Source organism: Nymphaea colorata, chromosome 14 (genome assembly GCF_008831285.2).
Source record: "Nymphaea colorata isolate Beijing-Zhang1983 chromosome 14, ASM883128v2, whole genome shotgun sequence".
NCBI classification, from domain to species: domain Eukaryota; kingdom Viridiplantae; phylum Streptophyta; class Magnoliopsida; order Nymphaeales; family Nymphaeaceae; genus Nymphaea; species Nymphaea colorata.
In genome coordinates, this window is record NC_045151.1 from 2203525 (window position 1) to 2215405 (window position 11881).

General features: G+C 36.1%; 1 protein-coding gene across 2 annotated transcripts; it reads right to left on the minus strand.

The window, feature by feature from the left end:
- Positions 1–480: 480 nt before the first annotated feature.
- Positions 481–5525, minus strand: LOC116267405 (ruBisCO large subunit-binding protein subunit alpha-like). Of its 2 annotated transcripts, none has more exons than XM_031649103.2 (9): positions 5322–5525; positions 4951–5173; positions 4572–4690; positions 4247–4454; positions 4009–4154; positions 3609–3915; positions 2694–2944; positions 1111–1311; positions 481–1007 (listed from the first exon to the last, which is right to left on the minus strand). In XM_031649103.2, exons 1-9 carry the CDS (start codon positions 5355–5357, stop codon positions 720–722), a joined length of 1779 nt encoding a protein of 592 aa, XP_031504963.1. In that variant the 5' UTR covers positions 5358–5525; the 3' UTR covers positions 481–719. The 2 variants fall into 2 exon arrangements, with proteins under 2 accessions (XP_031504963.1, XP_031504962.1); XM_031649102.2 differs by having other exon boundaries at positions 4951–5191.
- Positions 5526–11881: the final 6356 nt, after the last annotated feature.

An 11881-nucleotide genomic window follows, 5' to 3' on the forward strand; every position in this document is an offset into this window, starting at 1 on the left:
AGATTTATGAATTTTCATGCGGTACCAGATGTACCAGTTTGTGACTAAATGCAATTTTATCCTTCAAAAGAACCCACAAGAAACTCTTTGGGATAAACGAAATTTCTGGTTTCTTTAATAAAATTGGTAAATCATTTTTACACTCTAAGAGATATTGTCATACAAGGCACTAAAACATCTTTTCAACTCTCTTTCTAATTCTTTACCAACTTAATCTGCATGTTCTCCCAACTTCTCAGTTCAGGCTTTCCTCTAAATTTGTCTCACAAAGCGGTTCTTGCACCTCCTTCCTAGGTAAAGTAAATTTCAGGAATTGCTTTATACATACCCTAAAAGAAAGTTGTAAGCAAACGCACTGGATTACTTGGCTATTGTCCTGATCATCTGCCCATCCCAAGAAAAAGGAAGAAAAAGAAAAGGATGACGGCTTGTGATTGACAAAGCTTATATTGTTTGTCGAAATCCAGAAACAGGCAATCATCAAGTAAATCACTTCGAGTCCTGCTGAACCAGAAAAAGGAGATACCTCCCAGGTGCACCACAGAACGGTTATGTTGCCATACAAAATAGGCTAAAGAGGCTAAAATAGCAAGGACCACATTATATGAAGAAGAAACAAAGAAAAAACAAGGCTGCAATTATGAGCATCGCATCTAACTAACAAAACTGTTGTAGGCTAGACTTCTTGGGCCCTAGCACTACTAATATCCTGTGATGCATTATGGAGTTATTCCAGGAACAAATGGGACAGCGGGCTTTGGTTTTCTTATTTTCTCAACTAAGACAGCTTCACAAGTCAACAGAACACCAGCAATGGAGACAGCATTCTGAAGTACAGATCTTGAAACCTTGCAAGGGTCCACTACTCCACTATCAAATAAATTTTCATACTTTCCAGTCATTGCATTGTAGCCAAATTCCCAGTCACAAGAAAGGATATTCTCGACTACTACTGAGCCATCAACTCCAGCATTGCACGCAATCAATTGGGCTGGTACAAGAAGCGCCTGAAAAACCCAACAGATCAACTCAAAAACCAAATAGTAATCCCATTTATAAGTTGGTTGCAAACAGTTGGGTGATCCACAAAGAAGCGGTTAAGGACCACACCTTTCCTATGATGTCAGCCCCAAGCTTCTCTTCTGGGTCCTCCATCAGTTTTTTAATGGAAGCAACCTGTTTAGATAAATGGACATACACAGCTCCTCCTCCAGGGGCTATGCCTTCTGCCATAGCTGCTAGACTCGCATTTTTTGCATCCTCAATTCTGAGCTTTTTATCTTCCAGTTCAGCTTCTGTTGGTGCACCAACCTATTTCATAACTCAAGCCAGAATTAAACACAGATATAAGAAAGAAAATTTATTACCATGATGGATCACAGTGAGTTCAGAAAGAAATTCAATGGAGCTAATCTACAACAGGTGGCACTAAATCATTTTCATGAAACTAAGAACCCTAAGTCTGCCCTACACCACCATTCTTCATTAGAAAAAGACAACTCATGAAACCTTCACATAGTTTGCTTTGGCAACTCAGCTATAGATGTTTCTTTCTTTGAGCAACATGTTTTCCACAAAAGCAGGACCATACCAAGTTCTAGTTTCATACTGTGTGAATCAGTCTTCCAGAATTAACAAAATGAACATCATCAGCTGCATTTTCCAAACACTCCAGGATAGAAACTAAAAGGCGTCAAAATGCTTTCTAGTGAAGCATAATACCACCTATCTCTTTTCCAATATTTCAAGGCAACCAATTAAAGTGCATGGTTCACACTTTTCCACCAACTTCTTCTGTTGTTGGCATCTGTCATGTAGGATGAAACAACAAATAAAAATATCATAATGTGGATCCCCGTATAACAGTCCAAGATATGTGGCCTCATAGAATTTTACATCAAAATAATCTTTAAACCACCAGCTTGGAACATCGAGCAGGGATAAAACTTCAAAGACTACTGCAACTCGAATACTATTAGGATCCAATAAAGACTAGAAAGACTTGTTATATAGATGACATGACCTATAATATCACTTAATACGTTGGTTTTTTTTACTCTCTAAATCCAATTCTCGAACATAGTGATATCTATGATTCTATATATATATACAGGATGTTTAAATTGTAATGCTTAAAGTCAAAGATACTAATCTTTTGTATTTAAAGTTTTAAACCACTTAATGATAAATATTTTGAAGAGATTCGATCAAACAGAAAGTCAAAATGAGGCCCTATTTTTGAATTTTACATGGATGAAGGTTGACTAGTTCTTGGACTTAAAGTCCATTTGAGCCATATGTGCCTACCAAATCCGTAGTATAGGTTTGTAATAAAGAGTATATACTGCTACTTATCTGTATATATGTTTATCATTATTTGCATACAGACATATCTTCATGTCCGAGAACCTATAAATTGATGCCATTCTGTTTAATAGCATCATCATACAATTGTGAGAATTTGCCATGGCAGACTTCATACAATGTGACATTGGATCAGCTACTTGCCCATATATTCTTGCGTTTGAAAAGCACTAGATGCCAACATTTTTTCCCAATAACTAAATCAGGAAAATTCAAAAAGATACCAAAAACTTAGATTTCTTAATGACATAGTCCATGCAATACCATTTTTAAACTGTACAACCACAAGGTAGATGTCATTTATAAAGCAACTAAAAGGATGTACTTACCTTAATTATAGCAACACCACCTGACAGCTTTGCAATTCTGATTGCAAGCTTCTCAGACAAATATGCACTGTCTGTTTCAGCAATATCTTTCTTTAGTTGATCAATTCTTGCTCGTATCTCAGGTTTAGTTGATGGATCTGCAACAATCATTGTTGAATTGTTTGTTATAGTTACTTTCCTTGCAATACCAAGTTGGTCTGATGTTGCATTAGCTAGGTCCATTCCAAGATCTCCAGTGAGAAGGTCAGCCCCTGCTTCATCAACTTGCTAATGTCAGATCAGTAGACACACACTAGAAGAGATGGCATTATCAACAAAATTTTGAACTACATAAATCATGCGTTCAAGAAGGGAAATATGCTTGCAGTTGGTCTCACAAAGTAGGGATGAAGAAGGAGCAATTTCTTACAAACCAGATGCTCACAAATATTACCGAAATGTTTTAAAATTTAAATATCAAACTCAATTATTAAAGTGAAAATGGACATGATGAAAACGTGGATAAAATAAGAGCCCACTGTGACATGCATTAGCTCATAAACTTTATTTGGAAGGATCAAAAGAATTACTTTGGAACCTAAGCAAACTGCCACACAGTTGTTTGGCAGATTAAAAATGCTGTAACTGAAGTACCAAACCTTGGCACACCTCATAAACACATGCACAAGAGGAATCTATGCTAATTCTTCGACTTTTTTCTGGCTAGAGATGGAATTGATATATTGAGTTTCGATACTTCGATTCCCATCAGGATATACCAGCACTTTCCATTCTTTTTTGGGACCAAAAAATCCTATTGGAAGGTAGCATTAAATCAGCATTTAGTAAAGGACCTCTTCTTCCAAGTTTGGTTTACAATTTCTGTAATTCCTAGGTCATAACAAAGTATACAACACCTTGGTGAAAATTATTTACCTGTCAAGATGGCAATGTCTTGCAATAATCCCTTCTTTCCTTCAGCAAATCCAGGTGATTTAATGGCAGCAACCTTGACTATTCCCTGCAGTTTGTTCACAATCAACGTACTGAGGACCTCAGAAGAGATGTCTTCAGCAATAAGCAGCAGGGGAACACCCAACTGAGTTGCCTTTTCCAGCATTGGAATAATATCTTTTGTTCTGGTAATTTTCTGATCAGTCACTAGCACTTTAGCATTCTGAAATTCAACCGTTGAACCATCTTGGTTTGTAACAAAGTGATGAGAGATATAGCCCCTGTCAATCTGTAGCAAACAGAAGTTTCAAGAATAAGAATATTTCCAATTTCCAACCACGAATAAAGGTTAAAATTTCTTGTTAAGCACCAACTTGCCGACCTTCATTCCTTCTTCCACCTCAATAGTTGTTTCAAAAGATGAGGATGACTCAATTGAGATGAATCCATCAGAGCCTATCTGTTCTATGGCATCAGCAATCATGGATCCAACAAAACAATCATTTCCAGCAGATATGGAGGCAACAGCTGCCAAATAGAGATAATGGTTTCAATTTCCAAACAAAGCTTCTCCTCATTTAATCAGAAGCAAATGCAGAGTCCAAGATCTAAAAGACAACCTCTGATATCATCCCTTCCTTTTATTGGCCTACACTTCTTCCTTAAGGATTTCACAAGTTCAGTTACAGCTTTGTCCATTCCCCGTTTCAAAGAAGCTGGATTTGCCCCAGATGCGACAGCCATTAGCCCTAGTTTGATTATTTCCCTAGCCAGGATTATGGCAGTGGTTGTCCCATCACCAGCAGAATCGTTGGTCTTACTAGCGACCTGCAGAAAGCATAGTTCGGCAGAAACGGTAATTAAAAAACTAAGGCATAAACTTTCTTTTCATTACTTACACTACATTGGAAATTTTAGAGAAAGATATCACCTTAGAGAACTTACTTCCCGAACCAAAAGCACCCCCACATTTTCAATAGCATCTGGAAGCTCAATTGCCCGAGCAATTGTCACACCATCGTTAATAACTTTTGGTAGCTCACCGTCAACGACAACATTGCGTCCTGCGCTGTCCAAAAGCAAAGTGCCATAAGGCAAATATGGGACCAAGAAGAGCTAACAAAAGGGATGTCCAGGAGAAAAGGAACCATCAAGTAGGTGACCAAGAGAAAGAAAAGGAACCATCAAGTAGGTGCATTACTAACGTAAATGATGCTGCGTATTCCTTTCTACCTATCTAAAACCACTTCCATTAAAGCGGCGAGCACTAAAGAAGCTGAAAAGAAGCGAGAGAGAGAGAGAGAGAGAGAAATTGGTGCTTTGCCTCTTGGTCCTAAGGTGACAGCAACGGCATCAGCAAGCTTGTCTATACCAGCCACCAATCCTCTCCGGCACTCCTGCTCGAAGGCAATCCTCTTTGGCCCCGCCTTCACCAAGAACTTCCTCCGCTGCAGCTGCTGTTCTTGCTGCTGCTTCTTCCCTGCAATACCAACTCTACCGCCAACGAGCACGCATGGCTTTAAGAAACACCCTCCTGGTCCTGGTTTCTGCAACATAATAGCCATCTAACATGACATGAGAGTAAAAACAGGGACAGGAAGTATAAGGGCACCTCCCTCTCTCGCCGGAAGCGATTCCCAATTGAGACAAAGGTGGTGGGGGGAGCGTGGGGTGGGAAAGGAACCGCCTACTTACAGGAGGAAAGGCCGCTGTCGGGGAGAGCGCACTCATAGTGATGAATTCTCTGCCTAGCGGGGAGGAGGTCGTGAGCGGGCAATACTGGTTTTTGGTTTTGGTGGCAAAGCAGCAGAGAGAGAGTGAGAGAGAGAGAGAGAGAGAGAGAGAGAGAGATGAATGGCTTCTCCAAATTTTTCTCCAAATTTTCAAGTGAAATATGAGCTAGTTGCGTGCAACTCCCCTAGTGCAGGCTTTAGGTATTTTAGTCGCTTGTGAAGAAGCCAGTGTGTGAATAGCTGCCCATGTTTTCATTGTGCTTTTGAAATCACTCAGTGCCATATTGTCTTTGCAGGTTTAACAGGTGATTTCCTTGATTTCATAGTTGGACAAGTAATAGAAGAACTTGGATTTATTGATGACTTTGCTTGGCTACGTAGACGAGGAGATAAGGCATTGATAATATAATCAATAACCGGAATAGTCTAATCACATTTGATGTGCATTATTTACACATCTACATATACCATTTGGTATCATATATTAATTCCATCATATGAATAAATAAATAAGTTTTGTCTATTTTTTCTTATATTATCATTGATAAATCACTATATCAATGCACATTTAAATCACTGCATGACTTTTTATCACATTGATAAAGCACCACAATCGCTTCATTGGTAATCATTCGACCTTATTATTTTTTGCTTTAGTCGCTACAATTTACTTTTATTTGGTCTTGCAATGCTAATTGTTATCTAGTTGCTACATATAATAAGCCGATGTTTTGTAGTTGGCTTTTTGAACCGCTTCGTTTTGTGTATGCGCATACTCTTAGATTGCTTGATATGATAACCGTTTATTTACATGTATAGGTTAACCTGCTAACTAACAATGTGATGAATTTGCTCGTAGTAAAGAAGCTAGACCATTATTTGTTGAAGATTCAAATAATCAAGAGAAAATGTGCATTGAACTATGTATGCAATTAAAAACATACCTAAACATAAACATGTTTTGGTAAATGATTTGATCAATGACACACCAAAAGTAGTGTTATTCCCCGTAGAGAAAGGAGAAAGTAACAGCAAGAACAATATAGGCGCAGGGATTAGAAATTCTGTTGACCTTCACATTATGGGAAAAGGAATGTAGTTCAGCAATGAGTTTGATGAACACAAGTTTTACAATGTGCCACATGACTTCAGTGTTAGAAAATCCTCTTAGGACAACAATGCATATGGTGTCGTTCAGAAAGAGTTGTCGTTCCAATGATGGTTAAAACTAAAGAAATCAAGTGATAACATCGTGGAAACTTGATTCAAGATGTGATTGTCAAGTGAGAATGGTGTGTTAGCAAAGCTTTCAAATGGCCACCAGCTATGTCATTATTTTTCGTCAATACCACATTGTAAAGTAATATCTTCCCATGCTACAGTAGCTGAATCAACTGATATTGTTGGCATTGCACCAAAACAGATTTACAATTACTTTACAAAGGTAGATGGTTGTGTCAAGAATGTACCATTGACAACCATAGATTATAGAAACCACTAACGAGAAAGATGACATAGACTATGAAAAGTAGTGACATATGACATATGTGCCTTGGTCGATTACTTATAGAAAAAATCAATCAAGGACCCATCTTTTTAATAATGTGATTCAATTAGATGAAGCGGGATATACCATGCATGTTTCAAGCAAACTTGAGGTCAAGAGTGGAATATGAATGTTTCAATGATATCTCTATTTTTTTGTATGATAGTGAAGATTAAGACTCATCAGTGGCCAATTACCCAATTTACAAGAGCACCTTCAAGCAATATTCATAGGAAATAATATTGCAATAGCAATTGTAGTGTCCATGATTGGACACACGTAACCCCTTTATTTGTAGTATGTTTTTTAAAAATACAACAAAGAACACACACATATATTTAATGAGAAGATAAACTTCAAAGGAAGGTTTTAGGATGTATGCACTTCAATGCCAAGATGATAATTCTTGTCTGTATGTATAACAATTCATGTCTATAGCCTTTAGGAGAATATATGATTTCAAAGACAAATAAAACTGAACATATTAGCATATGAAAAGCAGTACTTTTGGGTAGATATTATAAACATGGAAAAATTGAGAGAATGCAAGAGATGAATATGCATTAGTATCATGTGGGTATAAGTAAAAAGAGCCTCTTAATAATGTTGATGATCGAACTATCAAATGTATGGGTCCAAATAATAAATTCAAAGAAATTTTATGTCATCATGTATTAAATGCTTTTGATCAAGAGAACATGAAGAAATGTCTAAGCATATATGATACGAAGAGAAATTGAAGCATACAAAGCTATAAATGTTGAATACAAGTCAGGTAAGTTCTTCAGGTTAGGATTACAATTGTTGCATAACCTTCCATTACTAGCTCCCATGTAAATCAATTATGTATGTTGTAGAATTGACATTAAGAATCAAAGAATCCTATGAGTACATAAGACAGCTAACAAATTATGCATCGGGAAAAGTGTTTTATTTTCCCATCATTTTCTTGTAGCCAAGGAACACCTTTAATTCAAATTAGTATATTGTAGTTCAAGAAGACCAGTTCCAAAGAATAGAAGTGATGGTTATGGTGAAGGTCCTACAAGCCCTAAACAGAAAGAAAAACACTACTCAAGTATAAATATCATCTTCAGTAAGTCAAAAACAAACATTGTAAATCATAATAAATCAATACATATAGCAAATGGTAACAAAGGGAACCAAAATATGATTACATTTACTGAAATGAAGAGTAAATTATAGACTACTATTAAGAAAAGGAAAAAAACAATGTAAATGATATCAAAACAACAATCCATGTGTTAGTACAAGGAAGTCATATGCATGATGTGTATGTTATGTATAAATATCAATAATTTTATGAACATTTTTCATGGGATAGACTTTGTATCACATTATTTTGTATCAACAGTTTTTTGTATAAATAAATGTTTCTCATCTTTATGAAGTCAATATAATTGCACTATCAAATAATACTTTACACACATCACTATGTCAAATAATCCAGTTAAATAATTTTTTTGCAGTACTGTCTAATTCATTATTGTAAATTACCATGAAACCATTTCCTGTATGACCAAATCACTAATCTTTTGTTTTTTATTTGAATTGTACTTTTACATTGCCATTATAAAATTACCCTTAGGATGTCAATTAAATCATAAGTTTTGTTTTAATTGTAATCTACTTGATCTACATATTTGATTATGTTGTTTGCCCTAGCATTTTGTTGAATTAGTGCTTCCCACAACAGTTCATGATACAACCCACAGTAGACCCCTCATTTTCATGATTTAACCGTTTGCAATATAATAATTTCATAATAAAAATTACTTATTTTCGCATTTTGATGGTTCACAAAACCCCAACTCATGTTAGAAACTTTGGTTGTTCATGGTCAATTTCTCATGTTCCCCAATACTCCTTGCAATTGACATTTTTTTTTGGTAGTACCAATGCCTGTATATGCTCCATGAAAATGTACCACAATCAAATTGTCATCAATAGAATGCACAAACTATTGACTGTGTAAACCTAAATCATCATCTACTTATCACAAGTGACTTAAATGTCACAAAAACTACTCCTTGGTTTTTTGAAATTTAAAATACTACTTAATAATATTGAAAGTATTAATCAACATAATATCTTGTTTCACAATAAATACAACTCATTATACACATAAAGACTACCTGTATCATGATGATGAGTTAGGGTTAGGTTTCACAATAAAGATGATGTAGGTTCTCCCCACAAAAAGCCTTCATTGATCACTGCCTTGATGAGTCACTGCACTCCCTCCCCTAGCCCACCTCTTTTGAGAGTGATATCTTCCACTTGCATAATCACTCATGCATGACCAAAGTGCCATTGAAAAGCCATGTTTGTCTCTTAGGTATGACAAATGAGTGAAGAGAGTGACCCCTTTGCAGGGGAGATTCATGCCGAATACCTTCAACTTCTTGAAGACCTTGATGTGATGAACCATTATGATTGCAAAGACTTCTTAAAGTTGCAAGTGCTTTGTGGGATTTGTTTGTAAAATTGACCATTTACTTTTCAAGCTTTTGAAACCACTCACTTTGCACATATCAAAGCACAAAGTGAAACAAGAGCATTTTGATCAATGAGCAAATAACTCTCTTTTCATTGCATCAAGACTTTGCTCATTGAGTCATCACTCCTAGTGAAAGAGAAATGAATTATGTGCTTGTCCAATAACACCAAGAACCACGTATAAGCAAATTCAACTATCCACAATCTAGACCCCTATTATGAACCAAAGCCTATAAAACTAAACAAAAAAAATTTGATTCCTTTCAAAAGGAAAAAAAAAGCTTTTAGAGAAACATCTAGAAACACATTTAAAGAATTGACAATAAAAACACCTAAATTTTAGATCATTAATAAAAAAATAACATTTTGTCAATTAACCCTAATAAGTTATTTCCAACCTAAGTTAGAGCTAAGTTAACTATAAAGGGGTGTTTGACAATAAGTACACTAACACAATGTTCCATGAACCTAAAGATTGAGATGGATTTATGAAAACGTATAGACAAACACCTTTTAAGATTTCCTTAGAAGCCCCTCAACTTTTACAAGAACAAAATGGAGGCCCACAAGCCTTGATCAGTGGTGGAGCCACATGGTGGCTGCCCACACCAGCCTCACAAAGTTTACTTATGTTTATGTTAATAATTTGATATATTTGATTGTATATATATATATGTATATATAAGTGCTTTTAAAAATATTAAAGTTATTGAATTAGAGCCCCAACCAGCCAAAATTTCTAGTTCTGCTAGTGACTTAGATACTCTCTTGTTTAACACTGACAGAATGTTAAAACCCATTTATTTCCTTCGGTTCACAAAATAGGTATGGTTTAGAAGTAGCCATAAAGAACTACCACCAGCAAGACATTTCTATCACTATTTGTAATAGAGGAGAGGTCATATCTTGATTGACATGAAGGGAGATGGGGAGATGCCAATAGCAACCCTTTCAATCATTTTCCTGTAGCTCAAGGCTATGTCAATGGATTGGACTCACCATCTATTAAGTGGGATTGATTATATTGTTGGTTCTCATGTTTACCCTAAACGAGAGGCTAATCCCACTGCCAGGTCCATAACTGCTAGTGGTGCCTGGAAGTAGGTGTCTCCGCCATGCACTATTTACATATTGATGTCCCCTTCAATGCAGCATTGAGGGTTGACGCCACAAGAAATGGAAACAAAGACCCTGCCCAAGCTCTTGCACCAACCCCCTTGGGGATGATTATTGGTTTTCACATTTGAATTTGAATTTTATAAAGGAAAAGTAAGTGGGCGTTTCTTAAGAGAACAACCAAATGTATGTGGAATCCCTTTTTGATAGTGAATTTAAAATCCAATTTAAAAAGTTGTATTGACTATGAAGAATACACGCTGGGTGGTCATGTACCGTCGGCAGTTCAATTCTTGTTGGCTAAGCTCCAAAGTTAACTAAGCATATTAAATGGAGTTTTAACATGCCAACCAGACACCTCCCTCCTTCCAGCTGGTTTAACGGTGCATCATTTTTTTTTATTTATTTTTGTAATCATTTTTTTATTTTTGTAATTATGTTGTGTATGTTACGCCTAGATGTTTGCGTGCAGCAGGTCAGGCCTTCAACGCGTACCTAGTACCCAACTCGACTACATGGACCTGCACCCAGAAAAAAGGGCACCGAGCCAGCTCGATAATTTATCGGGCTGGCCAGGGTGGGTTTGATAAAATTTTAAAATGTATTTTATTAATTTATCTATATATAATATTTCATTACAATTAATTATTATTTTATATAAAAATTATTTTTTTAATTTAATCGGGTCAAGCCCAAACCGAGCTCGGTTTTTAATGGTCGGACCGGGCCTGAGCCCGGGTTTCGAGTGTCAAGCGAACCCAAGCCGGACAACCTGATGTTCAGGCTTCAAAAAGACTATGACCTAATTTTTTTACTTTTTATAATATATATATATTCTTTTATATTGGCTGAAATCTTATTTTCAGCTTTATCCAATTAAAAGAGTAACATAGGACTTAGAATCCTTTGGCCATCTTGAGCTCTATGAATACACAATGGTTGCATACATTTAGTATATTGTGAAAGGGTGAAAGATTTATTCTTCTAACTTCAGATAGAGAGATTTTTTTTTCGTGCTGGGCATGCGTTAAACATTGAGATAAGCAGGGGAGAAGCCGCAGGGGATGGGGGCAGCAGGAGGCAGGGCCTTTCTATCCTCCTCAACATTTACAAATGAAAAAAAATAAATAAATTACGTGAAGTTTTTTTAAAAAAATTCATTTAGTTTTACATAAAAGTTTTTAAAAAATATAGTTAAAATTTCAAAATTATAGTTCATTCCTCTAATAAAAATTCCTAGTTCCGTAAGCCAAATGAGAGCAGCAAGAGCCATGGCCCCCCTTATGTTTTGAAAAATAAAAATTTGAGGGTTAACATTTTCAAAAATTTTTGGATTGCAT